This window comes from Hirundo rustica, chromosome 3 (genome assembly GCF_015227805.2).
Source record: "Hirundo rustica isolate bHirRus1 chromosome 3, bHirRus1.pri.v3, whole genome shotgun sequence".
Taxonomy (NCBI): domain Eukaryota; kingdom Metazoa; phylum Chordata; class Aves; order Passeriformes; family Hirundinidae; genus Hirundo; species Hirundo rustica.
In genome coordinates, this window is record NC_053452.1 from 49,080,118 (window position 1) to 49,102,051 (window position 21,934).

The window sequence follows — 21,934 nt, forward strand, 5'->3', positions numbered from 1 at the left end:
GCAAAAATACAGTATTTCATCTTTCTTGCTCTAAACAACATCCAATGAATAATGTACAGTGACGTGATCTTTTGCTGTTCGCTTTAAGCCATTTTGGAGATAGATAGCTACGGTGGGTGGCATTCAGAATAATGCATGTTGAGCAACACACACTCAAATCTTGCCAGCTTTATGTTTTCTTATAACATGCTACAATGTGAAGTGATTCACGCTGAGAAGAAAGTTTTTTTCTGTTACTATAAAAAATGATGTTATATGCATTTATCATCCAAAATAAATACATTGACATCAGAGCCTGAAATAAAACTAGGAAAGTAAACTTTGTTTCTCTTTATATTTCAAAATATTACATTTAGATTTAAAACAATTAAAGCTTTCCGTGTAAGGCAAGCTTGTCCTGACAGTTAATTCACATTATTATCAGACCCATCAAATTAAAATAAAGTGAGCTAAGAAGAAATCAATGCCAAGGACTCAAAATGCCTTGATGTCATATGCTGGCACCCTATAAATTTTACAGTTCCTGTGGAAGAGTATCATAGAATCATTCAGGCTGGAAAAGACCTTTAAGACCTCTGAGTCCGTCCATTACCCAGCACTGCCAAATCCACCACTAAACCATGTCCCAAAGTGCCACTTCTATACAACTTTAAAATACCACAGAGAGAAGGCAGAGGATCCACTTGGAAAGGCTGAATTGGTAGCTAAGAACACACACAAAGTCAAAAGGAAGAAGTGAAACATAGCTGTGGAGGTGGTAGTGTGGTGCAGCTACACTGACAAGCCAGAGCTTCCATGGAATTTCTTTTATATCAGACATGTAATGGTAAATTCAGTCTAATGATGTGTTACTCCAAACAGTGGGGGGAAACAAAAATCTTCCCAAAATGATATTTGTAAGATGCTGTACTTAGACCATATGTCCATAAATGTTAAATTTGACACAATGTCTCTGACCATGTCATCAGCCAGAAGTTCAGGAAAAGAGAACAAACAAATATCCCAAACCAGACAACTGTGCTGTACTTGAGAAGTGACTATGGGCCTCTGACAATTAGATGTTAAAAAACTGGAATATTGAAATTTGCAGTTTTATTATCTGCACCTGCACAATGTTATCCATGTTGGATTTTACCCATTATTCTCACACCCATGTCCCTGACAGCAGATAATACATTCTCAGTTTTAATACATCACCTTTCTGTAAACCCAGACTTGCAGCCCGCCCCATCACCTTGCTTCCATACATCCATAAGCATTTCAGAGAGAAAAAGTACCCACAAGTTGAAGGTCAACATCAACTGCTCAGTCTTTCTGAAAAATGAGACTTCAAATCACTGAAGAAAATATAGTCAACTTGGGTCATCAAACCACACTGAAGCACTTCACTCTGAACTCTGAAACCCCCATGCATTATAATACCTTAGTTTCTTTCAAAAATAATTTTCTTCTCCATGGTATCATTAATTTTATTCTCTTGTTTTACTTATTCAGCGTATTACATTTCAGCAGGAAACCTACCAAAAATTTCAGACAAAACAATTTCAAACTTCCAAAGCTGATGAATCTTATATTGTAACCTTTTCAAAAGACAAGCACTAGGTAAACATTGACGTTTCATCACACTGGAATGGACTCTTCTGAGGTGTACCCTTTCCTGGTCTCTCAGCAGACTGTGCATCCTGGAGATTGACTGACCTGTGCCAGAGCAGCTGATGAATAGTTTTGACATTCACCGGTCACTACTATGTCCAGCAAATAAATCCAGGCAATCACTGGATTCAGTCGCTGGAGTTCTTCCTCCAGCCAGATGACCACTTGCTTCAGGAGCCATTTCACCAACAGAAACTGACACTAAAACAGGACCACTACCAAAAGATGAGAGAAACCATCCCTCCTCAACACAAATGGGAAAGTTTCACAGAAGAGACAAACAAACTCCCAAATCATTAAGACCATCCTGTCAATTTCCACTTTTCCATCTCAAACTAAACCGGACTAAAAGAACCGGTTAATGAACAAAAAGGGAGGCAAAACCAAAACACATCGCCATGCGATACCATCGATGCCAAAAAGCGCTGGTGGATCTGACCTTTTTTGGCCCCACTACTCTTCACATCTTGCTGGTGCTCAGTACCTATCGTATTCCCCTCCAAAATGCCACTGGCACAACTGGAGAAACTCAGCACCAGGTACGTGGCAGAGGCGGAACCAGGCCCTGCCGGACACCGCATCTCCAGCCCAGCCGCCCCGCTGCTCCTCCGCGGCTCCTCCGGGGCTGGCGGCCGGCGGGGACCCCCTTACCTTGTTGGAGTAGGGCGGTTTACTCAGGTTGATGCCGTCGCGGATGAGCTTGTCGCGGATCATTATCTTCAGCTTCAGCCTGGGGTACGCGACCAGCCCCCCGGCCCCGGCCGCTCCCCGCCGCCCCGGGGGCCGGGCCCTGGGGGCCGCCCCTCGCCGGGGCTCCTCCGGGCCCCCCGCCCGGCGGGGGCAGCGCCCGGCAGGGGCGGGCGGCGGCGGCGGCGGCTCCAGGGTGAAGTAGAGCCCCGCCGCCCTCTCGTCCGCCTCCTTCAGCCGCCGCACGGCTTCGTGGATTCGGCGCCGGTGGTGGGGCACGGCCACGCCGATGGCATCCAGGTCCGGGTCGCCGATCTGCTTGCAGACCTCCAGGTCGTCGTAGCCATTATCGACGAAGGACTCCGCGTACTGGGGGAGCTGCAGGGTCTTCAGCCACTCGTAGACTATGTTGGTGCACATGCTGGCTCCAAAACAACGACGACTGCAACTTTCAGCACCCAAGCCAGCCTCCCCCTTTCCACTTTTCGCCAAAGGGAATAAAGCCACAAAAACCGCGATGCAAGTAAGAGGTCTCAAAATCAAGGTCAAGAAAACATCCACCAGGAAAAAAAAAAAAAAAAAAAAAAAAAAAAAAAAAAAAAAAAAAAAAAAAAAAAATTCCTTAAAGCAGATCAGTAGGGCACGGCAAGCACTGCTGAGCGAACCCCTCCTGCTTATGCCTCCTCTTGTACCAAGTACAGACACTTTCTGCCACCGGGGAAGGGAGGCTCGGACTAGAGAGAAGGAAAATATAAGGGTGCATCCCCTAAAATCCCAGGTCGCTACCGCACAACACCCACTCACTTTCTCTGGAAGTAATTCGCAGTCGCTGTCTTTTTTTTTTTCCTTCTTCTTCCTTTCAGTGTTAGTTTCTGTTTCTGCTTCTGTCTCACCTCCCTGCGCTCTGTCGTATGATGAATCTGTTTACTCTAAGTAGCTGCTTTGGTACACGATGGTGTCGGGGGAGAGCCGAGCGCAGGATCCCTAGCCCAGCGTGGGCAGGGGTGCCGGTAGTGCAGTGCCCTCCTGTCCCGTGCCTCTCCCAGCAGCGGGCGCAAACGGCGGCTTTTGCTTTCCTTTTAAACAGCTCTTTTCGGATTAGGAGCAAAGCAGAGGGAAGAAAAAAAAAAAAAAAAAAAGAAAGAAAAAAAATCCCACTCACTTTTCCGAGTTACTTTCCCAGTTTCCCTTCGTCCCCGTAATGCTGGTTAAATGCGCTTCGCTGGCAGCGAGACCAGAAACTGCTTTCGAACCCCACTTTCTCCGCGCTGATGCCGGCGGTGCCTTCCTGCCCCAGCGGGGCACGCAGCCCTACGCCCGGCCCGCACAACTTTCCCCGCGTTCCCCTATCTCCGCTGCCGCTCCCGCCGCTGTCCGCAGCCGCCCTGAGGAGGAGGCGGCGGCGGCGGGGCCGTGCGGGCGGCCGGCGCTTCGCGCATCCTCCGGCGGCGACAGATGAGCCGATCTGCGGCAGGTCACCGGCGCTGCCCCCGCCTTCCGCGGATGCCGCCGCAGCTCTCCCTTCCCGGCCACCGGTACCCGGAGCGGTGCTCCCCGCCCGGGTCCTCCCTCTCCTCTACCCCGGAGGCGCCCGATGCGCCGCCCGCAGATCTCCTCCGGCTCCTCCCGGTGCGGCTTCTCCCCGCTCCTCCTCCGCGCCCGCCGCCCCGCTGCCAGCCCGCTGCCTCGGGTCTCCCCCGGGCCTTTCCAACTTTCCCTGCCGCCGGCCGCTCGCCCGCCCAGCACGGCCCGGCGGGGGCGCGGGGAGGAGGCGAGCGCCCGGCCCGGGGGGCAAGGCAGCCCGGCCGGGCAGCGGCTCGGGGCTGCCACCGCTCCGCCGGCTCTCCGCCGGGCTTGCCCGTCCCCGTTTTCCCCGCGGCGAGGGAACGCCGAGGCGGCACGGCCCGGGGAGCTGCCCCCCCAGCGCCCGTGGGACAGCCGGACCGACGGCGGCGCCGGCCGCCCCGCGGGGGCGGCGAGCCCTTCGCGGTGGAAGGGGGGCCCTTTGGGGGTCGGAGGGGCGCAGAGCGGCGCTGCCCCGGGAAGCGGAGGTGCCCGGGAAAGCGGCGGTGCCCGGGAAAGCGGCGCGGCCGGGGGGAGGCGCCGACCCCGCTCCCCCCGCGCCCCCGGGGCCGCCCGGGGCTGCTGAGGCGCCGCGCGCTGCCCACGAACGCCGGGCTCGCAGCGCCCCCGCCGGGCCGCCGCGGGAAGCGCTCCGGGCCGGCCCCGCCGCCGGCTGCCCGCGCCCCCCGCCACGGGCTGAGCGGGAACCCCCTGCCGCTGCGGTTTGAACTGCGTGAAACTTGCTTTCCTGCGAATATCCCTCCTCGTGCGGGCCGCGGGGAGCTGGGGACAGAAGCGGTGGGGCACCCACCAGTCCCCCCAGCACAAGGGGTGCCGGAGGAGGGACGCGCTCCCCTTTGTAATTTGACGGGGGGGTGGGGGGCGGTTATCCGTAACGGGATTCCCGGAGGACGGGTTTTGAGCGGAGTTAGGCGCACATTTGTCCTCAGGCTCGGTGTGGTTCGCCACGGGATTGCGCAGCACAGCGGCGTTCTCATAGAAAGCGTTGCACTGCAAGGTGTTTTGGAAAGGTTAGCTACTTACCCGCGGTTAAAATACAGCCTCTGGGTATAGAGCCTAGGGATGGATCACAGGTTCGTCTGCTAAAGAAAGAGAGGGAGAAAAGGAGGAAGAGCATTTCACTCCTTCTAAAATCTCCTTCCATCTTTTTTTTTTTTTTTTTTTTCTCCCCTGAATCTTATTTTCCTTCCAGACCACATAATATGTCAAACTCTCCTCTCAGCCCAGACAGATTGAAGCAGCAATTATCTTCTCTTCACAGACCTGGTGAAAGACTGACAGCACCGGTAAAATTAGCAAGGAGGTTCCGTGATCTGGAGCTGGAACTGATGTTATGAGAGGCAGGAAAAACCCGTCAGATGCAGGCCCTATTCATTGGTCTTATTGACAATACATGCTGAATTATATCACTTTTATGTGTGCATTTTGGAAGGGTCTTGAAAGGCTTTTAAGATACTGCAAATTTTATGATTTAGATGTGCTTGGTGAAAGGGTAAGACCCTTCTGATGGGATGGCAGGAGGAGAAATGCTGCACTCCCATAGGACTGTGGAGGCTGGCAAGGCTACATCATTGTGAAACTGATCTTGGTTTCACAAAATTAAGTCACCTGTCAGCAAATATAGTAAAGTTTTATGTGACTTTGAAATACAAAAATAAACAACAATAAAAATAAGAAAGACAATCAGAAGTCCAGGAAACAAAAGACTGGTCCACCTCGCCTCAAGCCCAGAGAGAAATCTGGGGCAAGTCTTTGTGAAGACTTACATGAGATTAAGGTGGGTGGTTAGAAGGAATGTTCCTCAGAGTTGATACTAGTGCTGGCACTGCTCATCATCTTCACTGCTGCTCCCAGTGCCGAGGTGGAATACGTACTCATACGTGTCATTCCCAGACAACACCAAAATGGGGGGGAGGGTAGTCAGTATGTTGGGAAGGTAATTCAAGAGTAAAACAGGAAGAAAGTCAAATAGCTGCAGAGCAAAGGGATGTTTTGATTGGTAACAGCAAACTCAGTTTGAAAACCTCCTTTATGTGCTTTTTATTAAGTGCAGTGATATTATTCAGGAACATTTACAGTTGTCTATTTTTTCTACCTTCAAGATTTATTTGATTTTTGACACATTAGGGAAGGAGCGTGGGCACTTGCTCTGGATACCTGACTACTGTTCAGTGTTTTGAATTGTGCACTCACATATTTGATGGTTGAAAAAACAACTAGACTAAAACACAAACACTTAGAGCTGAGTACTCACATAGTGGATGAATGTGAGGAAGACTCTGAAATGAATACAATTCCATCAAGATATTTGTGAAGGTATTCGGGTAGAACAGGAAACTTAGATTCACACACAGAAGGAGTACCCCATGATTATGTTGCAAAGAATAATGTGCAATGAACGAGTAGAAGCTAATATTTATGTGCTTTTTTAAAAAGAACAGAAGCAGACCCAAATATTTTTCTAGGGCTTCCACTAGGGCTCTAGGTGAATAATTCACTAGAACTGCTCATACACAATGGCAAATGTTTGCAGAACCAGGCTATTAGTTCAGGTAAATAGAGCTATTTATACTTGTGTGTAAAATGTTGATTATTTGACTGTACGTGATATACATTGGCAAAGAGTCCAGAGGGAAATAACAATGACTGAAAGAAGGTTTGAATATATCTAATGCATTATCCCAACTGTTAATCCTAAAAAACATATAGCAACATAACTTGGCATCTAAAGAAAGATTTTCCCATGTAAATTCTGCAGAGGAATAAACACAGAACTTTGAAAACTGGTATACATCATGTTGATTCCCACAGCTGTTCTAACTGCAATGGAAAGTATTATCTGTTAAGTGTTCTGGGGACTGACTTTTCCTCCTTAAAAAATCAGATGATCATTATTTAAAGTACTCTTTCATAGAAGATCAGGAAAATATATATTAGAAAGGACCCCTGGGAGTCACCCAGTCCCATACCCCTCTCAGCGAAGACCCAATTGCAAAATCCGATCAGATTGCAGACAGGTTTGTCCTGTTGACTTCTGAAAATCCGCAGGGATGGAGGTTCCACAGTCTTTCTGGGTGGTCTCCTCCAGCACTGACCTACTCTCACCATGAAGAATTTCTTCCCATTGTCTGGTCAAAGCAATTGTGACCTTTGTCTCATGTCCTTTTGCTGAGCACTTCTAAGAATGGTTTGGTTCTGTCTTCTCCATGGCTTTCCCCACAGGCAATGAAACACTGCAGTGTGGTTCCCTTTGCCTTTTCATATGTAAGATAAACAAAACATGTTCTCCTAGCCTCTCCTCATATTTTGTCAGCAGACAAAAACTTGAAAATATGATGTTTGTGAGGTATGTAAGTAAAAGTTTTCTCACAGAAAAGAAACAAAAAAGGGAGACTAACGAGAACATTGCAATCAGGAATTTATATGAGATTTAAATGTAAAAATAGAACTGCTTACAAAACATATTTATCACTGAGAATTTTATATAAGCAAAGCAATGCTTAATTATAAAGGAAACTTTAAAATACACTAAAACATGATCCTACTCTAAATTTACTCACTATGTTTGTACTAACTTAATGGTCACTGAAACTATACAACAGGGAATGTGAAAGTATCTAGCTGATGAAATATCCATTTCTCTTTGTTGTGAATATAAAATTAATTTGGATTTGAGAGTGCATTTGAAACAGAATGACTACTTTATTTACTGTGATTCTCCTTTCCCATAAAAAATTACAGGCGTTAATTTCACTTCTCTTTTTGATGAGAAAGATAAAGAAACTGAATAGAAATGGGAAAAATATCCAAATGAAACTACTGTTTTTATCAGAACAAGTTCTGTAACAGAAATTCAGTCTAAGAATTGTCTTTTTTTTCCTTAGTAACAGAAAGAAAAAGAACCCAACTTCTTCAACAGACTAGAAGATTCTCTATTAACAAGTCAACTTTATTTTTAATGTCACAGTCAGTGAGAAGAGAAATGCGCTCTCACAAGTTTCACCTTCTTGGCCTTTTATAGCATAGACTCTATCCTGAAAGAAAACAAAATTATCCTAAACCAGAACAAAAATTTTGTGACTATTTTAACAGCTGCTGACAGACACTGATTTTCATAAATAATGGTTCGCTGCATAATTCAGGGTGGGTTTGTCTTTACAAACATAAACCACTGACCAACTCTCATTGCTACTAGCTTTGAGCCAGAAAGTAGCACTGAAATGGTGTGTGCAAAAAACTCAAAAAAAAATTGCTTCGAACTGAATGCTCTTTAAATGAACTGTTTACTGTAGATAAATATAAGAAGAAATCCTAAATTATTATTAATAGTTGCATTCTTACTACTCCATAAGTTGTGGAAATCCCAACAAATACCAGCTGAATATCAGCACGGCAGATGGAAAATGAATAAATATTTACACCCTCACAATTTACAATCTCATGCTTCTATGTGATACTGTCTGGAAATCATAATGAAGCTTAAATCTTTTGGTCACTTATTTCTGTTTCCTTTTTTCTATGAAATTCCACTTACTCTTCATCAAGAAAAGCTTCTCCATAAGACGCATGCGTAAATCATGAAACAACAATCTTTATGAGGCTTACAAGTTGGATTTTCTTTTTCCAGTTTATTTAAATTTAATTTAAAGCCCTAGCGAATGCCTAACAAAATTGAACTCACAGTCAGTATAGTTATGCGCCTTAAACAAATGTATTGTGAAAATCCGCAAACATCAAGCACCAGGTTTCCAGGAAACCAAAGGGAAGAAAAGGATTCAATAAAATGGGCAAAAATGAATCTATCATTTCTAACTAGCCTGTGAAACTTGCCCTAATATTTGTGGCACTAGCTGTGATTACCAGCTGTAATCCCTGTGGAAGAGAAGGCACATGCCAGGGAAGGGGAGAACCCTTCAACCCTCCAGAAATTATCTTCTCCCTTCCAAAAGGGTCCTCTGGTGTCCTAAGACCTCAAGGTAGTATCCTGGCCCTGGTGGATATCAGGAAAAAACTCCTGCCATTCAGTTCAGATCAGCTGAGCCTTCTGTGTGCCCCCAGGGCAGTGTCACCCCTTCATCCTACAGAACTTTATCAAAGCTGCCCTGTGACAAGCAGGCCCTAGTTTCTCCAATGTTAGTTTTTAGTAAGGTTCTCTTCAGCAGTATATACGCAAAGGCCCAGATTCATAATGTATTTAGGAGAAGAGAGAAAACAATGAGATTTTCAAAATTATTCAAAATCCAGATTCTCTTAAGTAAATATGCATTGCAATTATGTTCCTAAACATCTTTCTGTTATGTACATAGCTGATAGTAGGGACTGGTTGTCCCTATTACCTGCTGACATGTTCAGGTTCCCTTATTCCATGGGCTCTTTCTCCGACTACTCCGTTCTTCCATCCTTCCTCCATGTCTATTATCCCAAGCAATTTTCTGCTGTTCTCTCTGCCTCATGGACTGTGTTATTTCACCATCTCCTATTCCCACAATTCCTTTCCTTTTCCTTTACAACATCCCTTCTGAATAGTATTTTTGTTCACACTTCTCACTTTCAGTTAATTTCTCCTTCTCTTGCTGTGTCCAGATCTAATTCTTTCCCCCTACTTCTCCAACAAAGACAGCTAAGTGGGAATATTTCCTTGTAATATTTTCCCTGTTCATGTACTTATTTTTCACTTAGGCACCTTCTACCTAGACAAAATATTGAGCTAGAGGGGCTTCACATCTCATTCAGCATGGCAATTACTAAGTATGGTTTTTGTGAAGGGTGAAAGCACCACCCTAGCTTTCCCTTTCTCTCTTGAGCTCAGCTACTATAGATGCTATAAACACACAGAACTTCCTGAGTGTCGCTTCAAACACAAGATCTTAAAGCAGGCGCCATGCAAGGTAGAAATCAGGAAGAGCAAAGAAGCAAATACTTATTTTATTTCTTGAGAGTCATTGAACACAAAGTGTTTCCTCACGGGAAGAAGGTAAGATTATTACCCAGATGGCTATCACGTAAAAATTACTGGAGTGAAGCAGTACTGCAGGTTAGCAGTCAGGATTTGTCCTACTGTGGAACTGAATCTGTCACATCAGCAGGACCATAAGTCCTGGAGGAAGGGAAAGAACCAGCAGGCATGAAAACATGGGCCACGTATGTTAGACCACCTGAAACAGCTATGGATTTGCCTCCTGGCTTTGAAATAAAGAGTCCTGATACTGCTGAGGCTGTGAAGAGCCTAAATCAAAAAATTAGAAAGCTTCCACTGTGCTATTTCAAAACAAAGACAGGATAAAGTGTTTGGATTTATGCAAAAGCTTTTCTCCAAATAATCAATGTTTGAAAGAATCAAATAGTTCCCTAATTCCCCCCAGACATCCCTATTCTGGATGAGTAATGAGAAATTAATCATCCTGTCAAAATAAATGCTGTGAGACCTTTTAGTCATGCTCACCCCTCTCTCCGTAATAGATTTTTGTCAGTCATTCAACTAGACTTCCCAAAAGACAGCGCTGCATCTCAGCTCTTTTTGTATAGTCCTTTTTTTTTTTTTTTTTTTTTTTTTTCTGTCTGGGACTAATTCCAGCATTCCTTGATATGTCAGGAGTTGATCACACATCACAGGAGCCCAACCCATCAGACCCTCCCGGCCTCCACTGACTGCCACAGCACCAGTTCTTCATTAAGTCAGTCTTGATTCCAGCCTTCCTGCAGCTGATACCCAGGATCTTCCTGACACGAGCAGACACAGCTGGTGCATCTGTGGGGTTTTAACTGCTTAGATGGATAAATACAAGGCTAGGAGAATATAATAAGGACAGGGAATTACCAAACAAGAGTTCTCATAGTTATACGAGTTCATTTACATCACACTCCTGTTCCGCTAATGTTGTTATAACAGTATAATTAGAAATGTGAGTAACAAAAAGGAAGAAGTAACTTAGGTTTTCTGTTCCTCTGGGTCATGACAGCTAAAAGAACCTGGAGTTTTTCTGTAGATACAAAATCAAGATGATGGGTCTTATCTCTAGAGAAAACATCCATTTTGTGTTTTTGACATCTTGGATTTTAATTCTTTTTTCTACAGCCAGTAGCTTAATAGAAGTTTTTTTTGTCTTTGTATTACTGGGTCTTCATTTCTCAATAGCATGTATGATGTTTCCCTTAACAACTTCCACTGGTACAAACACTTTCATTAGAGTGAACCATCATCTAGCTTTAATTATCTGTTTATATTTGAAGTGAATTTGGGAAGACTGCTGAGGAGTAGAGAACTAGACTGCAGAGAGAAGGAAAAGAGAAAAGTGAGTTATAAAGCAAATAACTTTCAAATTTAAAAAATACCATATGTGCAAATCACTGATGCTTTTTAACCCTGGAAATGTTGGTAGGGGGATGGAGAATGTTTTCTTTCCTTCCAGGCATCTGTAGCCTTTCACATCTCACCCACTTTAGCTGAGTACGCACTATAGGAGTGTTGTAGAAGTGGAAAGGGGCTGCGCACATGAGATGATCGAAGCTGTGACACCAAGTCTGATCTAGACAGGGGTCAAACCAGCCCAGAAACAGCCTCATTGACAGCACCTTGGCATTTGTCAGCATCCTGATTCTTCTTGTCATTTCAGTTTGTGGCATTCAGAAGACACAGCTTCAAGTCTACAGCTCTGGTTTTAAGCGTCTAAGAAAGGCTGTGTCTTGGCGTGGTGGACCAGGGGCATTTCTGTGCTCCCAGATTCTGTGCAGGTAAATTCTCCAGCTGTGTCACAACCTTTTACCAGAGAAGGATTTTGGGCGGGGGGGGGGGGGGGGGGGGGGGGGGGGGGGGGGGGGGGAGGTGTCCAGTTAGTTATCTTTGCTGTAACTCTTATGGTAAGAACAGCAGTCACACAGCCTAGAAGACAGCTATTGCTGATGTCAACCAAAACCTCAATTCAGATGTTTGAGAGAACAGGAGGGCAAGGTATGTCATAAAGCACACCTACCTTTCCATCTAACAAGCCTCTGCAATCCTGCTAATGATTTGAGACAGGTCAAATCATGTCCTCAAAGTTCAAGACTCTGATTTGGAATTAAGAGTCAAGGTTTGATCTAAAGCTAACATAATGATGAGTTAGCTTATTTTGGATTAGTTAAATATTAGGACAATTCCTCTTTCATTCAAGCCCAGTTGAAGACCAGGCAGAAGATTAATGCATCTCTGACCACTCTTGGCCTTAAAAAACTATAATTGGTTCAGGCTGGTCAGCTGAAGTGTCATACGTATCCTGAGGAGATGAGCTGTAATGAATAATTTTCCATTTTCCAGAAAATATAAAAAGCCAACTCTTTCTAGTGATGCCAGCCAATAGATTTATGAGGCAATCTGTAGTCTTTCCATTAGCAGGCAGGTAAGACACAGTTGTGGACATTCCCTATCTTTTTACAATAAAAACTCACCTCTCTTACAGCAGCAAAAATCAAACCAAATGAAGCTCATCAGCTCCAGCCCAGGCAAAAGGCCCTACCTTCAATAAAGGGTTCATAGGTTTTGTGTTACAAGCTTTTAACAAAATCCCATTTCACACAAATGAGCTCTTTTACTTAGAGGACAGATAGTCCTCTTTGGACGTTTTCAATCAGAGTTTTAAACTCTAAAGTCCCTATTTCATGGATATTTTCTCCCTTAGACACTTCTGTGCTGAGCTATTCACCGCTTGTCTACTGTAATTGTAGGAGGGATGGTCGGAAGTGGCACATTTTTTGAAGTAAGAGCAAGAGAGATGCTAAAGACTTGTGATTAGATAGGGAATACGAACTGGAAGATCCTATCAATGAGATCAAAGAAAACTTTAGAAGTGGGACGTAGATGTCTCTGAGTTCTGCCTCGTAATTCAACCTTAACACTCATGAATATAAATTTTAATACATAATTAATTTAAGTTAAAAACTTAAGTAAAATTTTGGGGGCACTTTGTACGAAGCATGTAGATAAACCTCTGCTACACTAGAGGACATCCCTGAACTTCCAAAATAAACTAAATCTGAATACTGACTTACTCCTAAGTGAGGTGTACAGCAAGGAACAGTGTTTATGGATGCCAGACCAATGGTGCTGGGGGCTTTCAGAGCTTCAAAAAGTAAAGATAGAACATCATATTATCTTCATTTTGTCCCTGCCTGAAGTACAAACAGAAAAATGTGTCTTCTTACACTGCAAACATTCAAACATTTAATGCTGCTCTTTTAGTATTTTCTAATCTGACCTGTGTTCCAGCATCTCCGCAATTCCCGAGATGTAACACCCTTAAAACATTGCTGTAGCCATCAGCTAAAGACGTGGCCCCTAAAGTGCTAATTCTGATAGCTTTTTAAAGACATACTACTCCATTAACTTATCACAACTGCTTCTCACACATGCTAGTTTATATACTAAAATAAATATAAAGAAGGACATTTTGCTTTATTTACTTATGTTCCCCTCAAGGAGTGGCAGACACCTCATACCCATGGCATTGCACTGATCTCTGCATGAAATCATTATGCAGAGACAGCAGCAGTATATGTGGTCCCTCCCTATTTGCATTTAATGTAGCTGTATTAAAAATTTGCTGTAGCAAGATCTTACGACAGCAAAAGCAAACAAATAAACAAAAAATAACACATTGAGCAGTGGTATGTACTATTTTTTTTGTCAGTCTACAGCTCAATTTGATTTTGAAGATTTTAATTTCATGAAAAAGAATGGTACAGGTTCTTTATTTCATCAGATTTTTACTGCTGGTATAAACAAGAAAGAGAGGGGTATTGCAGCAATCATTCTTGACAGCAGTGCACTGTAAAAATGATAATAATATTTAGAAAATGGTAATGCCAATATCATTTTTATACTTTACAACAGGAACACCACAAATGCATCTGCTAACAGCAATGCTAGAGAGCCAAAGCAAGTGACTGAAGTGCAGCATTCTGAAGATCACTAAAGTGAGTTAAGCATTATAAATCCAATTCTGCTTTGCTTCTGTTATTTTCTCTATCAAAAATATTTTTTTTCTAATTTTTAAAGGGGTAACCCAGGAGTTTAGTTAATTTTATTTTCCTTTTCAGTTGCAGAACTAGCTCTTGTAGATTGTGCTGCCTAACCAATGCCGTCAGCAAATTATCTCAAGTACATCTTGAGCAGTTCTGCATATTTCAGCACAAGTTTTCTTCAAAAAGATGACTTACGTAGATCCATCTGCAAGAAGAAGCTCATTTGTTGAGTTTGACTTCAACAGATACTTAAATGTCTTGCAAAATAGAGGCAGACTCTGAACCTGAACTAATTTCCTTTTTGAATGCTGCTAGATGATTGTTATTGAGGAGAGAAGGAAGGAGGGGAAAAGCATAACGGGAAAACATTGCTGGTCCCTAGCCTGTACTGCTTTGAGAAGAATTGTTCACTCACTTCAGCGGAAATTCGTCTCCAAGTATTCCAGAGATCATACAGATTTAAAGCACTTTCAGATCAAGTTTTTGGCTCTGTTTAGCCATCTCCATTTTGTCAATGTAACACTCAGACCACTGCAGAGACCACAAATAATTATTCATAGTTTTGAGCTGTTGAAGAGTAATTACTTGCTATTTAATTGCTTCAGTGAAGTGCTTACTATTCTTTCCCTCTGTAGCAATCCTGTTTTCAATCCAGAATATTCAGAAATCATGAACTGTGTGTGATATTTGATGTCATTCATACGATTTTTCATGACAGCTGTTTTTGTTTGGTTTTTTTTTGCAGGGGCAGCTTAGAGTGTGGAGGAGTTCCTCTTCTTTTTGTTTTTAAAAAAAGAAAGAAAGGTAAGATTTTTACAAAATCACTTGCTTTGGTGATTTGGAGTTTTAGTACATCTTATTAAAGTTTGCACTGCCAGCAGTGCAGGTGGCATCTCAGCAAAGCAGAGCAGAGAGACAGAATCACCTCCCTCAACCTCTTGAAGCAGCCCAGGACACGGTTAGCCTTCTATTATTGTAGTCACTGCAGACAGTAAGATGTGACTGTATTAGCCATTGCTTCCGACTTCCTTGCTCCCCATGTGATTGCCAGAACAAATACCCCGAGATCCCAGATAACTGCAGGAGTGAAACTCTGATGGATCCTGCCCGTGGTCATGGCAGGCTGCGCTAAGGCGAGGTTGCCGTGTGGATTCACCCCACTCCTGGCTCGACCCCCTGGGTGCCCAGCACAGACAAGGGGCTCTGACTGTGTAGCTGTTCCTGGGGAAGGATAGGAATAAGCGTTACTGCCTTCCCTCCACCACAAACAGCCTGACAGTCATCTGAGTAGCGGGGACTTGTCATGCCTGCCTTCATCAATGACGAAATTAAAATCTTGATTGCCATTAAAGAAGCTGGTTGTTTTGTTTTGTTTTGTTTTGTTTTTTTTTTTCCATTTTTGCTAGGCTGTAACAAGCATTTCAACTGTTCATTTGTGTTAATGTTGCAAGATAGGGTGTAACCTGTAGACTAACTAATTAAATGCTCTTTGATTTTGAGTGAAGTGTTTGGTACAGTCTAGACAACAGAGTCTAATTAGCGCTGGGTGTTTAATGGAACTAAAGACCCATGAAAAGCAAAAGGTGCTGAAATAAAAAGTCAGTGAGAGAGATGTCAAGATAAATGGGAGTGAAATAAGGAAAACAAAATAACCCTTTGCTGTGCTACTATTCCCTCAAAAAACCCCACTATATTAATTATGAAAATTTGAAAAAATCCAATCAACTCCAATGTCCAGCTGTTTAGGGTAATATAATGGAAAGCTATCCAAAACACATTATGTCAGCAAGCAACAAATTAAAGCATTTTGCACTATCTCACCGCATTTCATTTCTTCCAGGCAACAAATTCAGCCCAGTATTTTTACAACAGAATAAAAACTCTGTGTGTATTGCTTTGTGAGCTATGATTCACAGACTCTCAGGAGGAAATTGAAAGTTTGCCTTAACAGCACCTTCCCCTGCCTGTAAACGCAGCCAATTTGTGGTTTTCTTCAGCTGAGAACAATGCGGATGCAACTTTAGATAAGTATATAGTTAAGTCCATAAATAAAAAAATAAAAAGAAGCCCTCAATAGATTGGTCAACTTTAAACCAATAAACTTTTATTCAATGCATGCGTTCTCTCTAAGAGGGGGTTAAGCTGAATGGTTTAGGAATAGCAAAGCTAGATTTCTTCCCCGCCCCAGCTCTGCACTAATTCCCTGGTCCTATCACGTGCTGAAGAGCTGGAAGCAAGCTGTACCAAATCAGTGCCAAAAGCTATGGCCCACTTAGTTCTTCAGCACCTCTCATTCCCAAGAAACCACCTTGGTTTGCAAAGGGAAGTTAGTTTTAGTTTTAGGTTTGGTGGCACAGTTGGTTTTCTCCTGTTTTCTTTTAGGGGTTTTCAATGTCTTTTCAGTTTATTTATTCTGAAGGAAAGCGAGTGAACAAAGGAGTCGGGAAGCCAATAATACACTGTACATATACTACTAACACTAGTTCCTGAACAGGATGATTTACAAGAAACCCCAAACTAAAAAAACCCACCAAAACACAAGCAAACAAACAAACTAAAAGAAAACAAACACAGCAACAGCAGTAAAAAACCCAGATCCCTTAATCCTGGAGCAGCACGTCAGTAGATTTATAATCCAGCCCTTGCTTTCTAAGAAATAAACTTACCTAATGATGTACAGCATCCCTGCCCGGGGGGTGCGGTGGGGCAAGGATCCCTCCGAGGGCAAAGCTTCCTGAGGAGGGGCGTGTGTCCTGTGCCCGTGGCAGACCGCTGTGCCGTGGGTCAGTGCAAGGCAGAAGTGGCACCGGGCCCTTGTCAGACATGGAGAACAGGAGCTTGAGCAGCTCAGATTTTGTTCAGCTGTCATGGGGCAGGAATAAAAATGGCCCAGTGGTTCTGGAAGCCCCTGCTGCCTCTGAGCTCTGTGGCTTTTCTCCTCGCACCTCACTGCTCATATACAGTGTCAGACAATGTTTGCCTTCTATAAAGCCACTGTACCCTCTTCCATCTCTTCAAAACATAGAAACCAGGATAATGTGTTCCCAAGCTGGGCTCCTGTGCAGCACTGGGACATGGTTCCTGGGAGAGGCCCCAGTAACTCATAGCCAGGATAAACTTTGATAAACTTGGTAGAGATTAGCAAAGGCCTGGTGGGCATCAGTGTGCAACAGGAGCTGTTTTCCTTCTGGTCAGAAATAAACGATACTAAATAAATTTAAAAAATTAAAAAGTGTTCCAGAAATACATCAATGTACTTCATCTGAATATTGGAGTTCATCCCAGGGGACCAGAATCAACCTAGTTCAAAGCAGCCTTCCCAGCTTGGGTATAGCCTGAAAACCAGACAGTTAACACTGAGTGTTTCTCAGTACCAATATCTTTCTAATACTATTTTCCAATGCAGCTGCAGCCACATTACTCAGACGATGGGTTAAATGTTTTCACCTTCTCTGCTTGTCAGTCCTGAAGCTACTGCTATTGCTGAGAAAAAGAAAGAACTGACTCAGCAGTCACAGCAGCAGGATTTCATATAGATCAGCACAGCACACAAGGTGGCACCATATGTTCCTGCCCTTCAGCATCTAACAAATATCAATTAATTCCAGCAGGCACCAACACAGAAGCAAATACTAATTAGAGATTTGGAGAAAGTGGTGGTATTAGCAGACTAAATATTGGGGGAAATTCATGCTATGCTTAGAGGCATTTGAAGGAGGACAAACTGAAGGTCATTTGTGTATTTGCATTTTAAAAGCTGTGATAACAGTCAGCCACCCCCCATTCTCCACAACATGCTAAACCAGAGAGCTTGGTTAGAGAAGATCTGGCAAACGGGCTTAGAAGCTGAGAGGAATGACAAGATTTGTCTTTACAAACAAGTCCTGGGTCTGGTGGTAGATAAAACTAGCACTGAGAGATAAGAGAAACAATGGGAAGGATTTACTGATTGATGAATGGAAAAGAAGAAATTTGCCTTTACAAACAAACTAGGTTTGTTTGTAAATGAAATTGAATATTGAAAGATGAAAGTAACAATGGGGAAAACCCATAAATCCCATAGGAATTAAAAATTAGGGGGATTATACATTAAAAGGGGAATTTTAGTTCTTAGGCATGTCGGGAAGTCTGTAGCTCTCAAGTACCTCAGCCAATGGGGAAAGAGAGAGGGAAATGTGGCCAGGAAATTAGGATAAAAAGGAGGCTGCGTCCTCCGAAAATCTGAGAGATCCCAGGGGAAATGCCCCATGGCCTCTCACCTTTATTCGAATAAAATAAAATGGCTCCTCTCTGTCCTTTTGGGACATAAACCTCTGGTGTTCGTGGATTAATTTTCCTAACAAAGTTCATATTGGGTACAGTGAAGAGAAGGCTCTTATGTGAGTGGCTAAGAGGAAGAAAATACTGAGCTAAAAGAAAGATACCTTCACTCTAGGGTTTTGAGAAGGTTACAGAGCACCCTGGTGCTTCTCATCCATAACTAAGTAACAGAATAAGAAACAATTATTTCTTCAAAAGTACAAATCTATGTAATTTTAGTTATTTTTGGAGATCTACCCCTGCTTATATACAATACATTTTACTTGAATTTACTGCAGTCTTTATAAGGCATTTATTCTATATGACTGGGAAGTTTGCATGGTGACAAGGAAGAGGGGACTGAAGAGCTTTTATTCCACAGACAGGGACAAAGAAGAGATAGATCTTATTTTCTTTTTTAATGGGATATTTGCTATATCTACTAACAAAGCCTCCTGTTTTCTTTAAAGTCTTTAAGTACTGTGACTTGATGACAGGAGTCTACAGCCGACAAGGGAGTGGAAGTTGCAGGTAGTGGCTCCGCGTAAGTGAGCCCAGCAGTGGATTGAAACATTAAGGTTTCAAAGGTAAGGTCAAGTTCTGCCTTAAGAGTTTGTGCACCCAAGCTCTTTCAAAGATTCCAGTCCAGAGGGTTAGGATATCAGTAGCAGTGGCCAAATCTTCAATTTGTGCAGCTGATAAAAAAACCAAAAACCAAAACCAACCAACCAACCAAAAAAAAACCCAAAAAACCCACACCCAAACAAACAAAAACAAAACCAAAAAAACCACCAAAACCAACAAAAAGACTCAAATCCAAGACAAATTTACATGCAGGTCTGTATTTTGAAAGGCAACAAGAGGAAGCAGGGCCGAAGTACCTAAAGCCATGGAAAAGCAGCTTTCGTAACACTGACTACAAGTTAATGGAGCCATTGACTCATGTGAAATCCCACCCCACCACCTACAACCTGTCAGACGATTTCTACTGCAATGTATGCTGGCAACCAGAACTATTTGCACAGAAAAAAACAGAGTAAGGAATAATATTGAGTTTCCAGGTGTATTTTAATAGAATTTAGAAGTTTTCTTTTCCTCCAGCGCCAGGGCAAAGTTTCTGGAGATCAACATCCCAAGTATTTCTTTTGGAGCAGAGGAAAATCATACCACTGTATCATAGCAACGGTGGCTTGTCCTTGTCCATCAACTATTCTTTGTTTTCCAAGGTAGGTTAGTGCAGTCCTTTGTTTTTCTGCTTTGTTTTGGTTTCAATTTCTTTGTCTGTAGAAACTTTGTTAATGCTGAAGGTAAAATGACAAAGAGCTAGTAAGAGTAAAATGACAAAAAGCTTAGAAGGTGAGAAATGTGGAAAACTTTATCCCAAGGCTGGTTTTCATGACTGATTAAGTAGAAGCAACTGGAGCAACAAGACTACTGCAGGTTCTGCACGTCATCTGCTATTCACATGGATTAGTGCTGAGAATGAAGAAATTAAATGGATGGAGCTCAGAAAGGTAGAAAGAATCCTGGAACACTGCTCATGGCATTATTTGAAATTGAACTTCTCAAATGTGAACTAATATCTGATGTTGGGTGTTTCTGAAGTCCAAGCTGTTTCTTTATGAGGAGGAAGGCAAGGTAAGGGAGACTTCAGCATTGCTGTTTGTGCTTAACTCACCTCAGCAATATCCAAAATCTCCAAAATGAAGTCACAGCCCTAAAGTGTGGCCTTTTCAGGGCCACTGTCCATCAGTTCACATTCTTTTGAAGACTGTGAGTGGCACAAGGTCACCCAACTTCAAAAAGCATACAAAAAGCCTATTAAATGCTTACAAGAGAGAAAGCACTGAGATTTGTGAGAAACTTTTGCACCAAGGACATTCACAAGAACAAGCCACTTTCTAATCCTGAAAAATTGAAAGGCATGTGAGACATGACTTCAGGAGAGTTTAGTGGTTAAACAAAAATGCAGACAAAATATATATTAAAAAAAGTCATTATACCCATAACTGACTGTCGTTTCCAGCTCATTTGTTTTTCTTCTTTCCTTGCCCTTCTCAGCCAAGTGAAGAATTTACATATCAAATCATCTACCTTAAAGGCAGCAATGTTTTTTATTTCATTTATTTTCATTTTCCTATTCACACTAACAGCTCCATACTGATTTTCTTCTAGCTCAGGTCTTTCCTTTAATCCAAGGACTAAAATTCCCTGCACTAAGCTTTGATGAACTTTTTGAAAGAGCAAGTAATAGTCAGGTAATTTACTGACCACAGCCCTAAAGCCTGAAAGGAAAGACAATACTCAGAGGATGCTTTACATTCCTAAGACCATTTTATTCATGACCCAGAGCAAAGAAAAATCTGAAGCCCTATCCAAAAGTTAGGTGCATAGACTTAGAGAGACATGAGAGGCTCTGTGTGTCTTATGAAAAAAATAACAAACCCCAAAACATGGGATGCTACCCATGCAGTACAAACCAGTGTGAACCTTGCAGTCACACCTTTTGGTATTCTAAACACCAAAATAAAAAAATCCCTCACCAGGTTTTCTAAAAAAATCCTAGCCTCTAAGCCTGGTCTTCAGGTATGTTTCATCCCTGGTGGAAGACAATGGAGAAGCCTGAACTGTCAAAGGATTTTAAGCAATGAATGAAAAACATTCATTTCTGTGGTTATCCTATACTCAGGAAGGTGAAATTCAATAGTAGAAAGTAAACAGTTTGCTTTTTTCTGAAAAAACTCATAATTTTTGATGGATGCTTAATCCTAATAAGATATGACTCTATGATATTTGGTAAATATGTGATAAGGAAAGAATTGACATTGGCGCTTTACTTGTCCATCAAAATTCCTAAGATACCCTTCAGGCTTTGAAAGAGTCTCATGGGAGCTTTTGGTAGAAAGGAGGATGATGCTTTTGTGATCCAACTGACAGCTGGAAAGGCAGCAGCAATTTTCCTGTTGAATTCAGGCTGCTGTATGATAAATGCTGTTTCAAATTGAAACCTTGATATGTGAACGTAAATTGTTTGCAACGAGAAAAGCATTGCTGACCAAAGGACATGCGCTAGCCAGCAGAGGTTATCAAGGTAGCATCACCCCAGTTCATCTGTCTTCAGCAATTCTATATGCAACTACGAATCAAAGGAAAGGTTCGATTCATCTTGTTTCGTGAACAAGTTGTAATTTGTGTCTGCAGTGGGTTTTGGAATTGGAATCTGTAGCTGGATCAGAAGAGTGGGCGCTCAACTCTGTGCAGTGGCACTGAGGGAGCACCCATGTTTTGTTTCCTCTCAGCTGGTTTGAGAGTTGAGTTTGAGTTCCTCTCAGGAGTTTGAGATTTGTAGCTCACCACAAAAGGGCACTGAGATGACCAAAACATTTGCCATATTCAGAAATAAATACACAGGCCAATTTTTTCACCTCTTGTCTGGAGAAAGAGGTAAATTAAACTTTTCCGTGCTTTGGGAAAAGTGTAGTTCTGGGAGGTGCTGGGATTTTAGTCACCTGTGTAAGGACCTCGATCAATAAATTGCAAGACAAAGGCAAAAAGGGACGAAAAAACAAACAAGCGTCTAGCACAGAAAGCTCTGATGAGGCTGCACGCCAAGTGCTTTTACAACATAAATAACAAAAGCAATTTTACAGCTTGGTGACTGCAGTGACTTAGCTGTATGGAGCAATTATTAAAGCAGACAAAAAGCAGATTTTCC

General features: G+C 42.8%; 1 protein-coding gene across 3 annotated transcripts in view; it reads right to left on the reverse strand.

Annotated features, from left to right (window-relative positions):
- The window catches only part of LOC120749937 (SAM and SH3 domain-containing protein 1-like), a 529,028-nt gene extending 526,154 nt beyond the window's left edge, over positions 1-2,874 (reverse strand). For all 3 annotated transcript variants that reach the window (XM_040057943.2, XM_040057945.2, XM_040057942.2), the window contains exon 1: positions 2,305-2,874. In XM_040057943.2, the coding sequence (XP_039913877.1) occupies positions 2,305-2,760 (456 nt within the window). In that variant the 5' untranslated portion in view covers positions 2,761-2,874. The remainder of the gene's footprint in view (positions 1-2,304) is intronic.
- Positions 2,875-21,934: the final 19,060 nt, after the last annotated feature.